This window comes from Zalophus californianus, chromosome 6 (genome assembly GCF_009762305.2).
Source record: "Zalophus californianus isolate mZalCal1 chromosome 6, mZalCal1.pri.v2, whole genome shotgun sequence".
NCBI lineage: Eukaryota > Metazoa > Chordata > Mammalia > Carnivora > Otariidae > Zalophus > Zalophus californianus.
In genome coordinates this window covers 28,273,773-28,297,735 of record NC_045600.1, presented here as the reverse complement: position 1 = coordinate 28,297,735, position 23,963 = coordinate 28,273,773, and the positions used below count along the sequence as shown (strand labels likewise).

General features: G+C 40.2%; 1 protein-coding gene across 5 annotated transcripts in view; it reads left to right on the top strand.

The window, feature by feature from the left end:
• Nucleotides 1-223: 223 nt before the first annotated feature.
• The window catches only part of PSEN1 (presenilin 1), a 71,265-nt gene continuing 47,525 nt past the window's right edge, over nt 224-23,963 (top strand). The window contains exons 1-3 of one of the 5 annotated variants that reach the window (XM_027569667.2): nt 229-2,214; nt 12,416-12,497; nt 12,590-12,717. In XM_027569667.2, the coding sequence (XP_027425468.1) occupies nt 12,643-12,717 (75 nt within the window). In that variant the 5' untranslated portion in view covers nt 229-2,214; nt 12,416-12,497; nt 12,590-12,642. The other 4 variants (XM_027569662.2, XM_027569663.2, XM_027569664.2 and 1 more) reach the window with 4 other exon arrangements.

Genomic DNA, 23,963 nt, shown 5'->3' with positions numbered 1-23,963 from the left:
TTGTATCATCATTCCACTGATGACTGGTGATGGCCTAAAGGAGACTCTGTGACCTTGTGAGAGGCTCTACCCTATCTCTTAACACCATGGACATCTGCTGTTTGGTGTCTAGGATATTACTTCTGCCCTGTCCTACCCTATGTCTTTGCTGGCTCTTCCTCAGCAAATCCTAGGTATTTGTATTTTAATTAAAAATTAAAAAAAATTTTTTTTTAAGATTTATTTATGGGGTGCCTGGGTGGCTCAATCGGTTAAGCAACTAACTCATGATTTTGGTTCAGGTCATGATCTCACGGTTCTGAGATCAATACCCGCTTTGGACTCTGTGCTCCAATTTCTCCTTGAGATTCTGCTTGAGATTCCCTCAGCTCCTCCGCCCCTCTAAAATAAAATCTTAAAAAAAAAAAAAGATTTATTTAAGTAATCTCTACACCCAGCGTGGGGCTCAAACTCATGACCCGGAGATCAAGAGTTGCGTGCTCCACAGATGCCCCAAAGGTGTTTGTATTTCTAAGAAGATGAAATAGAAACTGGTGGAAAAGTTATCTGTATGTAGTCCGGTTACTTAAAGTCACTGGTTGCTTTTTTATCACTTTTTTATCACCTTTTTACTTCTTGCAGGAATTGTTTTGACATAGTTGTATTTATACATATGCATAAATCTTAGGTCTTTTTAACTTAATAGAATAAGAATGTTAAACACAACCTTCATAAACAATTCTAATGACATTCTGTGAAGTGGATGAACGATCATTTATTGTGGGATGTTTAGCTTTCCAATTTTTGCTATAAATACTTTGGGAACATTTTTGCACAAGTATTTTGTATTGAGATTGTGTCTAAAAATAGTTGACCAGCATTTTAAGACTTTCTACTCCTGTTACCAGATTGCATTAAAAACGATTGAACCAGTTCACAGATAGATGGGGTTTAGCTATGCTGCTTTGTCAAATGTATTGAACTGTTTTATGTGCTAGGCACTGTTCTCAGCACTTGTAGTATGAAGTGAACAAATAGGAAAAAAATGTTTACCCTTGTGAAATTTAAGGAGGGAAGGGGAAATGAGAACTTTAAAAAGTATCTTTGGGGCTGTCAACATTTTTATTCCCCAACTTAACTTTTCCCTGTTAATGGAAAAAACTACTGATGTTCTTAAATATGAAGTGTGTAAAACCTATTTAAATCTGTTCATGTATTGGGCGGGGAGAGGGGATTGGGGACTGATGCTGCAGGAATATGAAAAGCTATCTTGGGGGAGGAATTTAAAAGAAATAGAAGATATCATTTGGCCAGATGCATGCATCATCGATTTCATTGCCAGTTTTCTATTACCTGTGAATTTGAGCATTTCTCCATTCTTCATCTTTGGTTTTACGTTATTGTATTCGTTGTTTACTTTTAGCTTTCAGATGAGTGTGCTATGCTACTTTTGTTGCTGGTACTGTCTTCCGCAATTTGGACGGAAAGCTGGCAGATGCGGAAATTGATTGCTGAACAATTTTGTACTCTGGTTTTGGGATTTCAAAAATAAGATACATTTTATGCTCTTTGGAAGCTTATCATCTAAGACTCGATCTTAAACTCAGAGCCTAAGAATCCCGGGCTATGTTTGTTTAAAATGCAGTTTCTCAGGTTCCCGCCCCCACCAGAACTTTTGATTCATTGGGTAGGGTGTGAAGGGCACAGGTAATTAAAATTTAATTAGTCTTCATGACTGTCTCAATGCGTGCAGATGATTCGCATTGAGAAACATTACAAATAGGTACTAATAGATAAATGTTAGATAAGATGTCCTCACTTGCAGGCCGGAAGAAGCACACACTGGGCCCAGTTGACGTAGAAACTTTGGTCCTCAGCTGAAGAGCAGTCTCGAATTCCGGACAATCTCAGACTCACACTAGCTGTCCGGGCGAGTTCGTCTAAGTCCCGGAGTCGCCTGGAGCGCCGCGTTTGCCCCTGTATCCGCGCGCTCCACCGGAAGCTCCACCTTTTCCCCCTGGGTTCCGCCCCCTCTGCCGGTGGGTCCCGCCCCTCCCCTGGCCGACCGCCAACGACGCCAGAGCAGGAAATGACGACATCAGCGAAGCCTTTTGGGCGGGGCCTGGACCGGCTGCTCCAGAGGCTGCGATTTCACATCGGAAACAAAACAGCGGCTGCTCGGGAAGGAGCTTGCTCTGCGAGCGGCGGGTGGCGGCGGCGGCAAGGGAAGAGTAGGTGCGTGATGGGTAGTTCGGGGTGAGGGGAAGGCGCCCCTTACCCGGTGCGGACACGGGCGGTCGCGGGCAGGGCCCGGCCCTTTGTCGCCGCCCGGGCCGCGCAGCCGGTGTCCTCGAGGATGAGGAGCGGGGCGCGGCTGAGCAGAGACCGAGGAACCCCGTGTGGGGAACAAGGAGGGGCGGCCCGTTTCTTCGGCTCCAGGCGCAGCGCGCGGTCAGGTTAAAGAGCGATTCGCCTCCGGAGCCTAGGTCCGGAAGTGCTGGTTTCCCGAAGACGTTTCAGGACGCAGGTGCCGTGGGCCGGGATTGACCGTCTTGACTGGAGTGGAGCTCCTGGAGAAAGAGGAAGCGCCTTGCCCTGTGTCTGGTTGAGCAACTGGTGAAACTCCGCGCCTCATGCCCTGAGTACTCAGTGTCCTTGTCCGGGGAAGTGAGTGGCACTCAGGGCTAAGTTCCTTATGTCTCACGTTCGAGGCGGAAAACAGGGTCTGATGCTTTTGCCTTGGTTGGGACTGTCGCGAGGCATGATGTTCAGTGCTTTGCATGTGTCTTAGGTATTTGCGTTTTCTTCCCGCTCAGGTTCTTTTCAAATAAATAATCTGCTTCTATTGTAGGAGACTAATTTAATAATAATTTTAAAAAGCGTTGCTTGGCTGCTTTGGACAAGATGAATATAGTATTCAGGGTTTACTCTGGGAGATAAGAATAGGATGCAAAAAACTATGGCATATATAATGACTATGACAGAGCACATTGTAAAGCTCGTACCTTCTCTGAAGTTTGAGGCAGGTAGAGATCACATCTGGTTAGGGAATCTTGTTAGTTGAGTTTTTTGTTTTTTTTTTTAAGCTTTTATTTATTTGACAGACACAGCGAAAGAGGGAACACAAGCAGGGGGAGTGGGAGAGGGAGAAGCAGGCTTCCCTCTGAGCAGGGAGCTCGATGCGGGGCTCGATCCCAGGACCCCGGGATCATGACCTGGGCCGAAGGCAGACACTTAAAGACAACCACCCAGGCGCCCTTGAGTTATCTTTTACAGTGGAAAGGTTTTCACCCCTGGTGTTGAAGTGGGTAGGGCATCATAATCAGAAGGTGTATTACAAACATGGGCTCTCTGGATTGCAAGCGACCAGTGACCCACTCTGAACATTAAAATAACTGTTATGAAGGAAAATAAAACAGGAAAGTAGATTGGAGCTAGTTGCATTTGACTAATTTCAGTCACCTGCAAAAGCCTATTTCAGTTCTCCTTAATTCATTTGCAGAGTTCAGCCAACTTAAGGTTCCCCCCACTGCCATCTAATAAACCTTAACACTGAGAAAAGGATCATATTTATTGAGTGCATGGATTCCTTCCTGCCCCCACCCCCCAATAGATAATAGAAGTGGCATCTATCATCTGGTTTTCCATTCTTCTACTCCTGGTCCTTGGGCAGACAGTTCCCATAGTTCTGGGTATACTTTCTTCTGAATGGATGTGATTTATTGCTGAATTTTAAGTTACTGGCTGCAACTAGTCCTAGACTGCTACATGAATTTCCATTTAGGGGGAACCGGAGGATTTGAAGTTGATCTCTCAGAACCACCCTAGCAGGAAAATACAGCATTTGTCTATTACCATAGTTTATGTGGTCCTCTTTCTCTCTCAGGTCCAGGCTCTCTCTGCTTCTCCTTTCCCACTAATATTGCAGGTTATAGGGGAGACTTTTTTACGATATATTCTGAAGAACCTGTCAAACTCTAATACTGCCTCTTCTTCATGTGATAGATGTTAGGCAGATTTGGAAAGTGTGTTAAGAGTGGCACTGTTATGGTCAGAATTTTAGGCACGTTACTTTGATAGTGGGGGCTAGAATGGATGAGAGAATTGAGGTGACTTTTGCATAATTCAGGTGAGATATGATGAGAGTTTGATCTTTGGTGATGACAGAGGCTTAGAAGAAACTATTGTGGTGCCTGGGTGGCTCAGTCGGTTAAGCGTCTGCCTTCAGCTCAGGTCATGATCCCAGGGTTCTGGGATTGAGCCCTGCGACTGGCTTCCTGCTTAGTGGGGAGTCTGCTTCTCTGTCTTCCTAAGGCCCCCCTCTCCCGCTTGTGCTCGTTCTCTCTCCCAAATAAATAAAATCTTAAAAAAAAAAAGAAAGAAAAACCATGAACAGTACATGGCAGCTAATTGAAAAACGGAATAAAGTGTAGAGTTGGCTAGAAGGCTTTAAGTTTGAAGAACGGGAGAGACGATTGCAGAAATAAGGAAGTTAGGAGCAAAGAACTAGTCTAGAGAGGAAGATGAAATGGTTTGGAAGTTATCACTTTTGAAATGCCAGCAGGTGAAGATGTCTCAGGGACAGACCTGGAACTGTAAATATGAGAGTCATTTAAATAGACTTACTAGTTGATGTTGGAGCAGTGGAGGAGATGCCTAAGGAAAGGAAGGGGACAGAGAGGCCCAGGCAGGCCACTTATAATGAAGGAATGGAAAAAGGGTGAGAGGAACCAGCTAAGAAGAGAATGAGTGATGGGAGGAGAACATCCATAGTACAGTGTCACAAAGGCTAAGGAAGGAAGGGAAGCTTTGGGAAGGAAAAGGCTGTCAGGGAATTTTAGTATCTGGGCTGGTATAGCTGAAAGAGCTTAAGATTTAGAGCAGTGCTATCTGATAGAAACTGTGTGAGTGGGATGCCTGGGTGGCTCATTCGGTTGAGCATCTGCCTGGGGCCCAGGTCATGATCATAGGGTCCTGGGATCAAGCCCCAAGTCCAGCTCCTTGCTCAGCGGGGAGCCAGCCTGCCACTCCCTCTGCTTGTGCACCCGCACTTGCTTTCTCTCTCTCACAAATAAATAAAATCTTAAAAGAAAAAAAAAAACTGTGTGAGCTACAAGTGTTAATTTAAAACTTTTTAATAAACAAGTTTTATAAAGGTAGGAAATAGATAAAATTAATTTGAATAATATAATTTATGTAACCCAATACATCTAAAATTTTTTTTAACGATTTATTTATTTATTTGAGAGAGCTAGAGTGAAAGCGCATGGGCAAGGGGAGGAGCAGAGAGAGAAGGATATGCAGACTCCTCACCAAGTGTGGAGCCCAGTTGCAGGGCACAATTCCACAATCCCGAGATCATGACAGCTGAAATCAGAGTCCAGAGCTCAACTAACTAACTGAGCCACCCAGGCTCCCTACATCTAAAATATATTTTTTTACATTTTTTAAAAAAGTTTTTATTTGAGAGAGTGAGAGCGAGCACACAGAGGGAGAGTGAGAGGGAGAAGCAGACTCCCCACTGAGCAGGCAGCCCTGTGCAGGGCTCGATCCCAGGACCCCGGGATCATGACCTGAGCCAAAGGCAGATGCTTAACTCACTGAGCCACCCAGGTACCCCATCTAAAATATTTTTATTTCTTTTTTTAATAAGATTTTATTTATTTATTCATGAGAGACAGAGAGAGAGAGGCAGAGGGAGAGGCAGGCTCCCCGCTGAGCAGGGAGCCCGACGCAGGACTCGATCCCAGGACCCTGGTATCATGACCTGAGCCAAAGGCAGACGCTTAACCATCTGAGCCACCCAGGCACCCTAAAATACTTTTATTTTAACATGAAATTAATATAAATATATACTTGCCTGACTCCTCTTCTAGATAGTAAGCGTCTTGAGTAAACAGAAGTATTATCTGCTAGTAGCATCCCCAGCACCTATCACAATGTCTGGTTTTATAGAAGAAACCCAGTAAGTGTTGGTTGATTAAAGAATATTAATGTTTGGTTTTCATAATGCCTTGAACAGTTCCTTAAATTGATCTAAAGCAAAAGAGAATGCAAGCATTGCTGAGTATAACCAATGATTTATAAATTAATTAGATGTGAGTAGTCATGTTTTCATTAAAGATGTATTCAGTCCATTTCCATGGCGAATTTGAAACAAACTGGGTGTGATCATACCTTTCATGTAGACTTATTGAAAGTAGGTTTCTTGGGGAAAGATTCTTTATAATTACTACAAATACTGATAATACAGGACCATAGTCCCATATCTATAATTATGAAATCCAAAAGCCCCTGAAAAAACCGAAAGGCATTTTGTAATTCATTTGACAGAAAAATCTAACCTGAACCTATTAATGTAATTTAAGACTATATGTTTCACTATATACTTATTAATGTGTTTGATTTTGTGGTTCTATCTATGACTTTGAGAGGGCATTTTAAAACATACAGTATTTGCATCATATTACCTTTATAAAATCTAAGAAAAATATGAATTCTAAACACACTTAGTCCTAAGGGTTTCAGATAAGGGATTCTGGATTTGTAAGTCTTCATTTTCATTGCATCTTCTGAGCCCATGTAACCATTATTGTTTAAAAACAACTACAGTAACTCCACGTAACAGACCTCCCCCAAACCCAGCCTTAGAGTATTTGTTCTGACTCAAGGTTTTGCTTCAAGGTGTAGGACCATGGATCAACTAGGGCAGTTCTGTTTTGCATGTTTTATTCTGGGGCCCAGGCTGAAGGGGCAGTGACTGCCTGTGGTAAGCTCTTCTCAAGGCGACAGCAGAAGTAAAAGAAGGTAAGTCCGACTGCAGAAGCACAGTTCAGGTGTCTGCTTGTGCTACATCTGCTAAGATCCCTTTGATCAAAGCAAGTCAGATGATTGTGCCAAAAGGCATGTGGTGGCTAGTAGACTGCACCCACCTTGAAGCCAAAGAAGTCTCAGAACCAAGCCCAACATCACTGGAGTGGAGTATATTTCTCTCTCAGGGATGCCTGGGGAGGGAGTGCATATTTGCTGAATAATAATCTAATCTACCACAGATGGCTCACAGAAGTAGAGTGGGATGGAAGGAAGAAAAAAATCGCCAAATAGATATATCACTATCCTTGCTCTTTTTAGAGTCTACCACCTTCACAAAGCCTCTTGTAGGACTGGGGAAATTATTTGCTCCCTAGTCTCTTAAAATTCAGTCTTTCCAGCATATGTTCCTGAAGTTTTAAGTTAATTTCAAATTATTTTTATTTAATTATGAATGCAATTGGAGATTGGTTATATTTATTATTGGATGTGAGCTTTTGAAAACTCAAATAGAGGCTCTCCCAGCCCATCCATACAGTCAGAACTTAGGCTGCCTGTCCAGGAAGAAGCTGTCAAAGTAACACTAAGGCTGATTAAATACTTTTATGGAAAAAGAATAAATCACAAGCTCATTTGGTACTTAAAACTTCTTATCACAATATAAAGATACTTTAAAAAATACTTTTGGTGGTTTTCTTTTTTCTTTTTCTTTTTTTTTTTTAAAGATTCTTATTTATCTGTTTGTCAGAGAAAGAGAGCACATACACGCATGTATGAGCACGAGTGCGAGGACAAGCAGGGCGAACAGCAGGCAGAGGGAGAAGCAGGCTCCCCCCTGGGCAAGGAGCCCAATGCGGGGCTCCATCCCAGGATCACAGGATCATGACCTGAGCTGAAGGCAGACATCCAATCGACTGAGCCACCCAGGCGTCCCTCTTTTTCTTTTTTTTGTTAAATACATTCCACTGTTTTAAAAAAGATTTATTTATTTATTTTAGAGAGAGTGCGTGTGGGGGCAGTGGAGGGAGAGGGAGAGAGAATCTTCAAGCTGACTCCTCACTGAGCAGGGAGCCAGCCCCAGGGCTCCATCCCAGGACTCTCAGATCATGACCTGAGCCAAAAATCAAGAGTTGGCCACTCAGATGCCCCCCCCCCCCCCCCGCTTTTTTTCTTTTTTACTTTTGATGGTTTTCTGTGTGAAGAAGAAACTAGTCAAGTGGCTAGCTACATTAAAGCACCAACTCTTTGTGCTGGAGAAGATCATGACAAAAAGTCTCATGAAGCTGTTTGTTTTTGTGGAATACAAATTTTGTTTACATTTATCTCTGACAGTGAAGAAAGAAAATGGTATCTGTAATAAAGTAACCATGTTGTAAGATTTTGAGGTTTAGTTGTTACCTTGAGATGACCTGTACATTTCTGTTGGTGCTTCCTTAAATGGATTTTTAATAAGCTTATTTTGAGATTCCAAGCTTTGCTCCTTTGATACTTTTTGAAGTGCTGATGGATAGGTTTTTCTATCAGCACATGGAAGTTTTGAGATTATTTCTATTCTAGGTTTTTTTTAGTTTGTTTGTGTATAATAGGAATTGTAGTTGCCCATCAGAGAAGGGTTTCTCTTTCCTTTTATCTGATTGAGCAAGTGTCTTGAGAAAAAGGAAATGATAGCAGTGAATTCAAGTGTTACGCTCTGTCAGTCTCAGGAAATCTTCAGCAGGTGGTCAGAGAGAGAAAACAGCAAACTCTACTTTTGTCCTTCCTCCCTTTGCAATCCAGGTCACAAGATCCTCACTTCCCAACAGCTATCTTTTTTGTTCTCAGGGCAAGAATGCTAAGAATGTTATAAAATCAACGAGTGTCCTTTGCCATGCTGGCTGGACAGATGGCCTTCTGGCCTCCATGCAGTCATCAATTGTTTTCAGCTGTTACTGGACCAGAATCAAATCGGGCTTTGCTTCTGCCTTTCTTTGTACGAACAATGTTTGTTTGTTCACCAGGCCTGACTGAAGACCTAGCCCGCGTTGCTTGCCTCTGCTTTCTACTGAGCTCCATGTAAAGAGCAGCTCTTCCCTCCCTGGAAGGGTCACCTGGTAGCATTATGATCTTCAAAGCATCAGTGGAAGTATGAGCTTTCTCTAATTGAACTGGAAAAGACCTGGGCTGGGCATCAGAACACCTGGGTTCTGGAACTGGTGTTATTTGCCTCATAAGCACTGCCAAATTCTTTCACCTTTCCTGACCCTTAGTTTTCACGTGTAAATACAGGATGTGCCTTTGAAAAAGCTATCAGGGTATGCTAAAGTGACTACTGCATTTTTGATGTTTCTTACAAGATTTGTCTGAGAAAGCTCCAGTATGATAACCAGTTTGTGTGGTTTCTTGTAATGGCTGAACAGATCCTGGAAGCATAAGGCCTAATAATGGAAACTACTAAAATTAAAATGACCAGATTCTCATTACAACTTTTTTTTTTTAAATAAATACTAGGGGGGTAGCCTGGGTGGCTCAGTCAGTTAAGTGTCTGCCTTCAGCTCAGGTCATGATCCCAGGGTCCTGGGATCGAGCCCCGGCATCGGCATCATCGGGCTCCCTGCTCAGCGGGGAGTCTGCTTCTCCCTCTCCCTCTGCCTGCTGCTCCCCCTGCTTGTGCGCTCTCTCTGTCAAATAAATAAATAAAATCTTAAAAATAAATAAATACTAGGACTGTATATTGGGAATGCTTTGGACACTTCAGTTTTTAATTTATAGTTAGATCATTGAAGTTTAAGATCTCATTTACTACTTTTTCAAAGATACTTATAAGCAGCAGTTTTAGTAGTAATAAAAATCAGCTCTCTCTCTGTATATAGACTTTTTTTTTCTCCTCCCAGCTCAATATAACTTAATGCTCATTGTAAACTCCTAAAGAGCAGGGTTGGAGTTTTACACAGAGGCAACGTAGTGTACTATGTGAGCCTTTACTTTGCTCCTTTGCTTACTGGATGTGACCTTGGGCAAGTTAGTAAACTTCTGTGTGCCACATTTTCATATGTAAAGTGGGCAAAGTGAATATAATTAAGTAAATCCTGTCTGTCTCTGAGTTTTGATATAAATAGACATCCAGTAAACTCCTACTTAGTAAATGGACAGTCACTTTTCTTTATCTGTAAATGTAATCTACTGTATTTACTTTTTTTTTCTTTATTTTTATTTTTGGCTGCATGGCCCTTTCTTGCCCTTTGCCTTTGCCTGTTGCATTTGGCTAACACTACCTTATTTGTTGTTTCTGAGGGATCATATGAGAATATTGATGACCAATTTCTTAGGGTTTTTCTGTAATAGAGGTGTACCTCAAATGATACGGTATGGTCTTCAGGGCAGCCAGGAACCAACTGCAGCCTCTTCTGTTTGCCAGCCTATGGCATTTCTGGGTTAGCTGAGGTAGTAAGTACTGTACTAAATGTTTTTATGGGAAAGAAGGAATAATATGCTCTGTTTGCTGATCATTAATGCTATATTAATGTCGAAATTTCAGTTAGTCAACTTTAAAAAAATCTTAGAAGCATAGGTCAGAACATTTACTCTGAATACTTAATGTACTTAGAAAATATATTTGTTCTATTGGCTTTCCGCCTCTCTTTTGGGTAAGTTAATATACATGCTGCCAAGACTTAATTTTATTCATTTTAAAAGTTAGGATCAGGGGCGCCTGCGTGGCTCAGTCGGTTAGGCATCTGCCTTCAGTTCAGGTCATGATCCCAGGGTCCTGGGATCGAGTCCCACATAGGGCTCCTTGCTCAGTGGGGAGCCTGCTTCTCCCTCCGCCTGCTGCCCCCCCGCTTGTGCTCAGTCTCTCTCTGACAAATAAGTAAATAAAATCTTCAAAAAAAAAAGGACCATTGGTATAAATAACCATAAAATATAGGTTTATGTCCGCAAAAATCTCTGAATTTAATTGAAGTATATAGCAGTGTGCACATACCATGGGGGTACAGCTCAGTGCATCTTTACAGACTGAAATCCCTGTGTAACTAGCACCCAGATCAAGAAACAAAACATTACCAATTCCCCCTCAAAGCTTCCCACATCCCCTCTTAGAGCAAATAACCCCCATAAAAGTAAGTGCTGTCTCTATTTGTATTTTTAATTCACTTTATTTTTAAAACAAACTTACATTAATTATGTCTTATTTAGTTAGTAATAATTTGCAGTCCCTTGATCCATGTCAGTTGACCATGGGCTGTAGCTGGAAGGGAAGAGAAAGATTGGCATGGCATATAAAACTGTGTAGGTTAGAAGGGAAGCATACCTTGATTAAAAATTTATCATGGTTTAAATGATCTAGATATAGGTAGTTAAGAGTTAATTTGAACTCAATACTATTTTGAAAAATAGTTTCCTTGGTTTTTTTTAGCTGCTTTCTGTGTTTTTGACGAAAAATCACTAGAATATAAAAAGTAGAGTATTTAGAGGATCGAGGATCCTGAAGTTGAAAGTGAAAATGAAACAGGGCTTTGACAAAATACTTTCATGTGAGTGTGTACATGATAATGTTGTAGTCACTATGAATAAGAATACTGCTTAGATATATGAACAGATTTCTTTCCTTCTGTATTTCTGAAGACTTTCTATGAAAAGGGAAGTTGAATGGAACTAGAGGGTATTATGCTAAGCAAAATAAGTCAGTCACAGAAAGACAAATACCATATGATTTCACTCATACGCGGAATTTAAGAAACAAAACATGAACATAGGGGAAGGGAAGGAAAGATAAAATAAGATGAAAATTGAGAGGAAGGCAAGCCATAAAAGACGCTGAACTCTCAGAAACAGGATTGCTGGAGGGGAGGTGGTGGGGGGAAGGGGTAATTGGGTGATGGGCATTAAGGATGGTACTTGATGTAATGAGTACTAGGTGTTACATGCAACTGATGAATCACTAAATTCTACCTCCAGAACAAATTTAAAAAAAAGGGAAGTTGAAATCATAAAGAATTGGCTGATGGAAATTAAGGCAGACAGCAAATGGGAATGTGTGTCATCCCCCTCCCCACTCCCCCACCAGGAGAGTGAGTTCTGGGAGACTGAATGATGTGTGTAAATAAGGCTGTGCCAGGATGCAAGGGAGAGACCTAAGGCTGGGAGTTAGGAGTCTGTGATTTTTGGCCTGATCTGCCCAATTGTGTGATTTTTAAGCCAGTCAGTGAACTTAGGTCCTCTTCTGCTTTTGTAAAATAGGTATGTTACCTGTTTCCCTTGGCTTGGGGCATTGTGGTAAGGATTAAAATGAGATGACAGAATTTTGCCAAATTAAAAGCACTAGACAGTTTTATGGAGATAGAAAGGTTAGGTTGGATTAGTTAGCATAGAAAAAGGAATGTTGATGAGAACAATCTTTAATATCATTTAGCTCCCTTTGCTCTAAATCTGAAATCATTAGGTATTTTTGTGATTGAAAATATTTGGTTTCTCAAGTAGATCTTCTCATTACCAGAGAGATATCTTGAGCTAACAAAACTTTGTCATTTGAAGTTGATGGCAGATTAATACCCTTCTGGTTTACAAATTACAAATACAAAAATAATTCTAAGTACTTGATTGGTGCGAATAGATTTACTCTGGGTGACCTGGTAAAATCCTATTTCAGACCTAATCCGGAAGCCTGCAAGTGACAGCAGCCTGTGAGGTCCTTAGAAAGTTTGGTCTGGAGAAGAACACATGAAAGAAAGGTTTGTTTTTGCTGAATGTAATTTATGAAAGGGTTTAAAAATGAAAGTATAATTGTAATGCACAAAGGATTATTTTCTTTTTCCCTTTTCAGAACCCCAAGAGGCTTTGTTTTCTGTGAAAAAGTGTTTCTATACGGTTGCTCCAATGACAGAGTTACCTGCACCCTTGTCCTACTTCCAGAATGCACAGATGTCCGAGGACAACCACCTGAGCAATACTGTACGTAACCAGGTACAGTGTCCGCCTCTCAAACTTCCCCTGCCAGACTATGGATTCATTGACCACCTTCCCTCATCTCCAAGAGAGGCCGAGGGGGCTGAGCAGGCTTTCTCTACTTTTCCGAGTTTACCTATTTGCTGATGGCAAAGCATTGTACGGTTGGTGCTGGGGACACAAGGCTATGTGAGACATGGGTGTTGATACAGTTCCTCCCTGCCATCTCCAACTTCCCCAGCTATTTATTATTTTATCTGTCTTGTTCTTACTCTTCCATGGGCTGAGTACATTTTATTTACTTTTATTTTTTCAGTGCCTATCATGGTTCCTGACAGTGCCTACTAAATGCTCACTGACAGACTGCACAGTGATGAGTGTAAGGCTAAGTGTAGAAATCCTAAGAGAGTTCAAGGGAGAGAATCAAGAAAGGGGTGTAATCAGTGGCATGAGAGACAAACATCAAATCAGCCTGCAACTCCGATAGCTAATCATTACAGATTGAATGTAGACCCCACAGATGGCCTGTGAGACGGCTGGGAAATGGGTAGGATTTTTAGAGGTGGAGCCAGAGTTGGGGAAAACGAGAAGGCCGTCTATAAGCTATGCAGGCTGCGAGGGGTCGGGCGGGTTGGGTGGGGTGGGGTCAGACTTTCCTTTATTAGAACCAGAGGACAGAATCAGTGGTGGAAGGAAACAGGTCTGGGTCAATAAAAAAAGAATTGTTTCACAATTTACTGTATATCCGAAAGGGTGTGGTGCAGTGTTATCTTGTCACTAAAAGCAGTCACAAAGGCTGGGAGACTACCAACCAAATCTGCAAAGGGTTAGTCTGTGGAATGAGCAATGAGCTAGAGCACCAACCAGATGGCCTGGAAGTTCCCTTCACACTAATATTTAGAATTCCAGTTAAGGGTCAAGGTGTGAGGAGGAGGCTTCACAAAGTAGACTTTGATGGATGGGTAAGATTAGAATGGAGCAAACTGGGATGATGTCACTGATAGAATAAATAACACTAGTGGAGGGAGAATTTTCCTAAAATTTAAATAGACAGGGAGGCTCTATCCAGAGATATGTCATCAGAAGCAGATCACACTGTACTGCCAAAACATTTTTAATCAAGTGAAATCAAGATAAAATGATTATTGGGGGAAGCCCTGAAAGGGAACACAAGCTGTAAAGGGTAGTATGTAGCCTGACGGGTGTGTGGGGGAAGGGAGGGAGAGGAGAGGAGCTGTTGCCTTGTTGGTACTTGGTGGATAATGGGTGTTACAAAGACTGATTTTTGTGGCAACACGTTTGCAACAGCTGCTTGATTTGCTCCGTTTTGTTATTTCTTAGGAATAGCTTTTTGAAAAGTTAGGATGAGGCCAGATTATGAAGTTCTTTGGTAGTTTGGATACTACTGTCTTTGTAATCATTTTTAAACTGTTACTTAAGGGAAAGGGAAAGTGGGGACAGCCCTGACTTAGTCTCTGGGTACCCTTTCCTTAACTAGAGCAGCTCCTATTTTATCTTTTTACATATTGATCTTCTGTGGATCCGTTTGAACATAAGATTCCACAGCTAACAGATTTTGAAGAAAACACCTATCCGTCCCAAACCTCCCAACGGTGTCTCATCTCAGAGTAAAATCTGGTCTGAGGTCTTATTTTAACCTTCCCCTCCAGTGCCCTGATCTTTGTCTTATCTCTCAGCACCGTCTCCCTCCCTCACTGCTTCCTCAGTTCTGTCTCTGGGTCCTGGATTATTCTCCCAGTCTTCTCAGATGTCTCCCTTCACTTGATTTATTTAGGTCACCTCCTGAGTCACCTTATCGGTGAGGCCTTGCCTTCCTCAACTGCCCTTCCCTGCCACCCCTTATATCTTGTCTCTGCTTTCCTTGTGCTTAGCACTTACCTAGTATTTGTAGCATGCTGCCTACTGACTTGTGTTGACCTGCCTCTCTCTACCGTGTAAACCTGAATCCCCAGCTCCAAGAGCACTGCTTGGTACATAGTGAGCTCTCCATTGTTAATGCAGTATTACTTAATATTCCTCACACTCAGGTTTTATGGGGCTTTCATGGTATTTTTTTGGTCTGCCTTTTTTTAACACCTTAGTGACTGACAAATTGAAATAAAGGGTGCTATAGAGGAGGTACAATTGACACAGGATTTTTATTGATAATTACATGTGCTTATGTAATTTTAGTAAGTCTTAGTGCTAATGTTCTCAATGGTACCTTCCAGATCTCTTAGGGCACCACTGCTCAGAATATCATGCCTGATTTATTTAATTTTAACCCTACCATTTGATAATGTGATATCGAATAAGTTTATTTTTTATTTATCTTCTCAAGATATCTTCTACAGGGGCACCTGGGTGGCTCCATCAGTTAAGCATCTGCCTTCAACTCAGGTCTTGATCCCAGGGTCTCAGGATCGAGCCCCACATCGGGCTCCCTACCCAGTGGGGTGTCTGCTTCTCCCTCTCCCTCTGCCCCTCCCCACCCCCACTCGAGTTCTCTCTCGAACACTCTGCTCTCTCAAATTTTAAAAAAAGTCTTCTACAACTTAAAAGATCTTCTGTATACATCCTCATACTTTCCAGTTACCATGGGATAGGTATTATTTCTGTTTTATTTTATTTTAAGATTTATTTATTTATGGGGCACCTGGGTGGCTGAGTTGGTTAAGTACCTGCCTTCGGCTCAGGTCATGATCCCAAGGGTCCTGGGATTGAGCCCCGCATCAGGCTCCCTCCTCAGTGGAGAGTCTGCTTCTCTCTCCCTCTGCCTCTTCTCTGGCTTGTGCGTGCTTTCACGCTCACTCTCTTTCGCTTACTCTTTCTCAAATAATAAACTAAAATCTTAAAAAAAAAAGATTTATTTATTTGAGGGGCTGGTAGAGAGAGAGAGCAGGGGGCAGGGCAGAGAAAGAATCCTCAAGCAGGCTAGCTGCTGAGTCTGAGCGCAGAGCCGGAGGCAGGGCTCAATCCCAGGACCCTGAGATCATGACCTGAGCTGAAATCAAGAGTCAGACGCTTAACCGACTGAGCCACCCAGGCACCCCTTTCCCCTTTTACAGTTTAAATGCTTGTCCAGGATCACATAGAAAATTAAATTATAGACCTGGAACATAAAACTATACTTTCTTTCTTTCTTATTTTTTTTAAAGATTTTATTTATTTGACAGACACAGCGAGAGAGGGAACACAAGCAGGGGGAGTGGGAGAGGGAGAAGCAGGCTCCCCGCTGAGCAGGGAGCCCGATGCGGGGCTGGATCCCAGGACCTTGAGATCATGACCTGAGCCGAAGGCAGACGCTTAACGACTGAGCCACCCAGGCACCCCTAAAACTATACTTCTAATTTCAAACTTCCTCCAGTGTTCTTTCTGTTCTACCAACTGTCTCTTACCCCGGAAAAATGTTAGAATACTGAAAGGAGATATTGTATGAAAAAAATTCTGGAGAAAGAAAATACTAAGTGTATATGCATTTTATACCAGTGTACTTAAAAAAAAAAAAAAACCCAAAGGAAAAGGATCTCATTGTTAAGTTTTATAGTTATAAAGAAGCCATTGTATATATGCTTTGGTTGGTTATGAAAAAATGGGGGTAAGTCCAAATTTAAATTGAATGTAGATGACTTTTCGTGGATTAATTGAAAGCAGCTCTTTTATTTCTCCTCTTGGATCCTGGATTTGTTAAATATAAGCACATGAAGACAAGCCTCTGCAGGCATAAAAATCCTTATCACACTTATTTCTTCTTTATTTGCACAGTGGCTAGTTAAGAGGAGTCAAGGAAATTGAGTGATGTGGAAAGTTTCAATCTTTCCACACTGCTCTGGAGAGGAAACTAGCATATTGAATGTCTTCACTGTGTTGGACTCTCTGCAAGGTACCGTCACAAACATTAGTTTTAGGGCCTTACATTTTGGGGACATAGGTGAGCAGATTTTCCTTCAGTCTTCCCCTCCTTTGAATTAAAGTGCTAATAAGGTGCTTCTCTATATGACTATATCCTCTAGAGTATACAAATAGTCTATTTTACATTAAATATTACAAAAAGAAATGAGCATTCACTTAAAAATAGTTTTGAAACTGTAAAGAGTTTCAAATAAATTTCCTACAGAATTTTTTGAAATATCAGTGTAAAGAAGTGGACTTTCTATTCCTTTTCTCTCCTCAGTACCTTCCTCCAAGGTCAGGAGCACCCCTAGTCTTGAACTCCTTTTATGAGGCAATCCTTTGCTTTGAGTTTGGGAAAGACCTATGAGGATAACAAGATATTGAAAACTGTTCAAAAACACTGATGAATTGGCATTTAGGGGTTATGGCTGAGTGATGTATAAATAGGTCCTTCAATGGAAAGAACTAACTTTGACCCAGTTGTAATTTGAAACAGCTATGTGTAATTTGGTCTGATTCACTTAGTTTCTTAGTACTTCATTTTTCCCATCTGTAAAATTAAGATGGTTTACTACATAAATTCTCTCTCTCAGCAGTTTTGTTGTGACCATGAATTAGGGTTGCCAACTGTCCTGGTATGCCTGAGACTGAGAGGTCCCTGGAACACAAGGCTTTCAGTTTTAAAACTGGGACAGTCCTGAGAAAATAGGATCAAGTTGATTACCCTATCAGAAGTATAATGAAATTGAAATCATTTTGGATCTGATTAACCCAGTCTCATTCAATTAGATGACTTTGTTGTGTAACTTCAAGTATTATTGCAGTGATATATTGTTAGTGTTCAAGTAGATAAAACATTTTTCTCTTTCCAGAAGTGAAATGTTGCCCATGACTTCATTCTTCCATCCTTAGCAGATACATGATAGGCTGTCTTAGCCCAGGAAAGATGTTTTCTTTTTGTAGGCTTTTATGGGTAATCTCATTCACAGTAAAGAGAGTTGCAGTTTGATGAGATTAGTTAGAGACCTGAAAAATAGTGTTGTTTTTTTAACCCAAATATTTATTTCTCAAATTTTTATTGTGAAATATTTTAAGCATATACAGGAAATGTGGCAAATAATGTAATAAGCACCCATGTACCTACGACCCAACTTTAACACTTGTTTTATTTGCTGTGTATGCTTTGTTATTTTTGAAGAGTATTTTTATTAAGCTTTTTCTGTTTCTGTTATATATTGATCCTACAGAAACAAAATTCTGACCAAACAAAATTTTGCAATTAATTTGGACAGATGGTCTAGTGATATAACAAAAAGAAATTACAGATAAAATTGAAGCACCTCTCCCACATTCCCCTTCTTTTCCCACAATAGTAGTTACTATCCTGAATTTAGTGTTTATCATACTATATTTATGAACATAAATGATATTTAATGTATCACTTTTCATGTTTTAAAAGTGTATATGAAGTATATGTGTTTGTGTGTGCAAGTTATAGAAGAAAATTACCACATTTTTGAAATGTATAGGTACATGTTACAGAGAAGCATGTTTTTGGAATTAATATATTGATAGATAAATAGATGCATATAGTTCTAGTTTTTTCCTTTTCTCTTTATTTTGTAAATATATAAAAATCTATTTTTTTAATAAATTAGTAGTTTCCAGTTTTTCACAGTAACCAACAGTGTTTCAAAGACATTCTAATTCATTAATCTTGCACATGTGTGTTTCTCAGTGATAATTGCTGTGATTGGGTATATGGAACCTTAACTATATTAGAAAGCCAGTATGCTTTCCAAAGTGGTTGTAAATCAAGAGCATACAGCAGCTTTCATTTCTTTACATCCTGGCCAGTTCTTGGTATTGTCTGACTTAGTGTGTATTAGTTGGATGGGTTTGAAAAGGTCCCTCATGTTATTTTAATTTATTTCCCTAATTTCTAATAAAGTGAAGCTTTTCCCCTATGCTTACTTGCCTTTTGCATTTCCTTTTCTGTGAATTGCCTGTTTATGTTCTTTGCCCATTTTTCAGTTGTTTGTCTTGGGTGTTTTTTTGTTTTTGTTTTTTTTCTTACTGATTTTGTTGAAATGTATATTTTGGCAGGTAGAAGGATGCTAATCTCATGTTGACTCTATGCTTTTGAAATATTTTCTCAGGTCTGTAGCTTCAGTTTGTTTATGGTGCCTAGCTGAAATGTTTTAAGTTGTTGCGTTATTCTTTCCTTTTAAAAGTGAAATTTAGGGGCTCCTGGGTGGCTCAGATGGTTAAGCATCTGCCTTTGGCTCAGGTCATGATCCCAGGGTCCTGGGATTGAGCCCCGCATCAGGCTCCCTCCTCTCCCTCTGCCTCTCCCCCTGCTTGTTCTCTGTCTCTCTCGCAAATGAATAAATAAAATCTTTAAAAAATAAAAAAAAAAATAAAAGTGAAATTTATTTGTATTTTTTCAATTAGAAATAGTTTAAAAGGGGCTTCTGGGTAGCTTAGTTGGTTTAGCGTCTGTCTTAGGCTTAGGTCATGGGATTGAGCCCACATCGGGCTCCCGACTAAGTGGGAGCCTGCTTCTCCCTCTCCCTCTGCCTGCCACTCCCCTTGCTTGTGTGCACTCGCTCTCTCTCTCAAATAAATAAAATTAAAAAAAAATAGTTTAAGAAAAATATGCAGTATAGATTATCAGTCCTGAATATGATAAAAGCTTTTTCATCTTACAAAGGAAGACTGAACTAAACTAGTATAGATGACACTGCAGTGTAGTCCAGCTAATGTTCAGCCGTTCCATTCATTGTCTTACATCTGTATCAGAAAAATAAAAGAAGGAGAATATGGGTGATATTGGTGATTTTTCCCTTTTATTTTTCCAGATGTTCTCTAACATAGTTATCTCATAATTTAAAAAAAAAACTTTGTATTTTTAAATTTTTATTATTTTTTAAAGATTTATTTATTTTAGAGAAAGCAAGCTGGGGGGAGGGGCAGAGGAGTCTTTTTTTTTAAGATTTATTTATTTATTTTAGAGAGAGAAACAGCTCGGTAGGAGGAGGGGCAGAGAGAGACTGAGAATCTCAAGCAGACTCCCTGCTGAGTGCAGAGCCCGCCATGGGGCTTGATCCCACAACCTTGAGATCATGACCTGAGCCGAAACCAAGATGCTTAACCGACTGTGCCACCCAAGCGCCTCTTAAAGGAACAGTATTTTTAAAAGAAAATTTTTGAATGTGAAGAAAGGTTGCAAAAGGACTATAGGCTATTGGAATATCAGTGGAAAGGGGCGAAGCATTCAAAGTTCTCCATGCTGAGTGACTAAGAGTAAGTGGGAGAATTAGAGCAACCTATGTAAAAGAAACCAAAAAAGCATGATAGCTAGGGGTCTTTGAAAGGGCCTGTATTGATCATTGGAGTTTATATTATGCCCTCGAGGTATGTTTGTCATTCTCCAGTTTAAAAGACTTAAATGTTTACAATGCATTTTAGAAAATTTTCATCAACAATAATAAAAGGTTTTGAACTTAACTTTTAAGCTTTGATTACCTACAAAACTAACCCATATAAAACATTTTAATTCCTGATAACAGATGAGAGGAGTTGCATTGTTCTCACCTTTTTACTTTTTAGAAGTTTTTACTATTTCATGCTTGTTGACCCCACCTAGGTTGTAAAATCAAAGTTTGTAAAACAAAGTTCGTGTTTCTGAGCTGACTTTGGAGTTTATTGATCACCCAGTATCTTTAAACCAGTTCCATACAAGTCTCCCAGGTTCTTCTCACATTAGCAAGAACATTTTTTTTACGTTATGTTAATCACCATACAATACATCATTAGTTTTTGATGTAGTGTTCCATGATTCATTGTTTGCGTATAACACCCAGTGCTCCATGCAGTACATGCCCTCTTTAATACCTATCACCAGGCTAACCCATCCCCCCCACCCCCCTAGCAAGAACATTTTTAAGTTTTGTATCTGTGAATAAAAATCTGAAAGTCTTACTAGTTGCTTAAGGACTTCAGCTTTTGTGTGAGAGGGTTCTCTGGGCTTTGAGTTCTCTGGACACACTTCCCTTAGCCATCTTATGTCACATCATCTCACATCACGGCTCTTGCCGCCATGTTATATCTGCGCTGCTCTCTGGGGCATAGTTCCAGTTTTCATGTAGAACGGCTATCAAACAATAGTTCAGTATGTCACAGGAACTAAGTCGAGAATTTATTTTATTCTTTTTCCCTCAACAAAGTGCCCCTGCTTCCTTAGAGATGGCATTCAATCAAAAATTTTACTTCTTGGGCGCATGGGTGCCTCAGTTGGTTAAGCGACTGCCTTCGGTTCAGGTCATGATCCTGGAGTCCCGGGATTGAGTCCCGCATCGGGCTCCCTGCTCAGCGGGGAGTCTGCTTCTCCCTCTGACCTTACCCCCTCTCATGTGCTTTCTCTCTCTCTCATTATCTCTCTCTCAAATAAATAAAATCTTAAAAAAATTTTTTTTACTTCTTTCCATTAGTTTACTCATCACCTCAAACTAGAAGCTAGCATGGACTTCATGTTTGTTTGTGCTATTAGTTGGCTTTGTCTGTAGGGACTGGAGACTAGAAGGTAAACTAATGACTCAGCTATTTCTGACAAAGGCCAAAGCTTACAAGTTGTGAAATACTTGAAGTTCTTGGTTTCCTAAATGTATTGTGTAGGTTGGATATTAAAGTAGCTCTAATAAGAACATTATCTGGGCCTTTTTCTGTAGTTTGTGATCCATCATAATCCTTAGGTTTACTTTTACTGTACCTATTAAAATAGTTTGTACAGTTTTATTTTTCTCGTGCAAAATTTTGATGGGTAGAGCTCTTTTTCCTTGACTTACTATTATTCTTTGCCAGAAGTCAGCTGTTAAGATAGAGGAATATACTAAAACTAGAGGAAACTGAAAATATAAACTTCAGAATAGTAAAAATTCATATTTTGATTTGGTGTAGACTTACATCTTTTTTTTTTAAGATTTTATTTATTTATTTGAGAGAGAGAGAATGAGAGAGAGAGAGCATGAGAGGGAAGAGGGTCAGAGGGAGAAGCAGACTCCCTGCTGAGCAGGGAGCCCAATGTGGGACTCGATCCCGGGACTCCACGATCATGACCTGAGCCGAAGGCAGTTGCTTAACCAACTGAGCCACCCAGGCACCCTAGACTTACATCTTTTATGTGGATTAGCAAACACCTTACTTTTCTAAGACACAAGTGGATTTTTTTTTAAGTAAGTCAAAGATTTGTTTATATTGTTTATTAACACTTTTTAAATGTGTATTAGAGCAGTGGTTTTTCAGACCTTTGCATACATTGGAATACCCTGGATAAACTGTTAATAAAAATTCTCTGGGCCCCAAACCCAAAGTTACTGGTTCTGTAAGTCTGAGATGGGGCCACAGAATTTGTGTTCCTGACCCATTCCCAGATCTTTTTTTTTTAAGATTTTATTTATTTGACAGAGAGAGACAGCAAGAGAGGGAACACAGCAGGGGGAGTGGGAGAGGGAGAAGCAGGCTTCCCTCCCAGCAGGATCATGACCTGAGCCAAAAGCAGAGGCTTAACGACTGAGCCACCCAAGTGCCCCGCCCCCCCTTCTCAGATCTTGTTGGTACTTTTGGTCTAGGGTTTAGGAACCAATATACTGGATGAAAAAATAAAGGGAAAGTGACATCAGAGAAAAATGATTAGATTTAAAAATTGAATATTTAGTATTTTTATTCATATTAGTTTATTCTGACCCAAATTTTCTAAACCTTAAAGAAATTGTCGGGCGCCTGGGTGGCTCAGATGGTTAAGCGTCTGCCTTTGGCTCAGGTCATGATCCCAGGGTCCTGGGATCAAGTCCCGCGTCGGGCTCCCTGCTCCTTGGGAACCTGCTTCTCCCTCTGCCTCTCTCTCTTTCTCTCTCTGTCTTTCATGAATAAATAAATAAAATCTTTAAAAAAAAATTGTCAACAGCCTTTTTGATTTACAGTAGAAAAAAAGTCAGTCATTTGTAACTAAAAAAGAATCCTTAAAGTAGTAATCCATTGAGAGATCAATAATGATTCTCTATATAAAGCAATTGCTGAAGAACACTTAAATAAGTCTGCTACCTTCAGCTGCTAAATGTACGTTAAAATATATTTAGTCTTGGGGTATCTGGGTGGCTCAGTCGGTTCAGTGTCTGACTCTTGATCCCAGCTCAGGTCTTGATCTCAGGGTCGTGAGTTTGAGCCCTGTACTGGGTTCCGTGCTGGGCACGGAGCCTACTTAAAAAAAAAAAACAACAAAAAAACCCCCGTATGTTTAGTCTTTATAAATGAAGGTTAGCTGCATTATCTTTTTTGAATTCAAAACATTAAATGCAAAGAACTTTATTAAGTTGTTAGCAAATCATAGATTGGCAGAACTAAAATGATGGTGGTTCACTTTTTTTAAGTGTGAGAAATTCTATAAAATTAAACAACAGACGGACCTATAAGCTATTTATTGTTTAAGTACTTGGGTCCTTGAGAAAATAAATGAAAGGGGTGATCTAAATTCAAACTGAATCGGGCCCAATAAGCCTTTGACAGTGTTACTATAGTGTTTATAGTAATGAATCTGTTCTCCCAGTTATGTCAAAATGAAGTAAGGAGAAAGAAAACTTAGTCTTGATGACATCCAGAGGAACATGCTTGCTTCCGCATGAGAGTAGTCAGAAATCTTTGGCACAGATCTTAAGAGTTTGTTAAAAAAAAAAACAACAACAAAGCCCTCTAGTTTCAAGCCTAACACAACCACCTCATAAATATTAAATGCTATCTTTAACCAGTTATATCAACTGTTTAGGGAAATGACAGCCTTTCTTGATGTTAGAGTAATGGTTAAAGCTCTAACTTCAGGGAATCATGAAGCTTGGCCAGATGCTGGATGGAATTTTGTGTGTGTGTTGGAAACATGTTGCCTATGATTAATAAATATTTTCAAGTTTTCTACATAACTTGCCAGTTCTTTAGTTAAGCTACTCTTCTAGTTTTTCTTATAGTGCAGGCTCAGGAGCTTCACATTTCTAATTGTAGAAATCCAAACGGTCTCCATAAGGTCTTATAGGATTGTTACTTTTTGTTATGAATAAATACTCATTTTAAGTAAGTAAATAGTATGCAGACTATAAGCACATCAACATACTGAAATGCATTGTAATTTTTAGTCATGATGATTATTATTACGTGGAAATGCATACATGAAATATTGGATAAAAAAGGCAGGACACAATATTTGTGAACATTCATTGTAACTATAAATATGTGTGTATGTTGAAAAACATTAGATTTTGAGGTGTAGCAGGAATAAGTTTTCCTCATAAAATCATTTATATTCATATTCA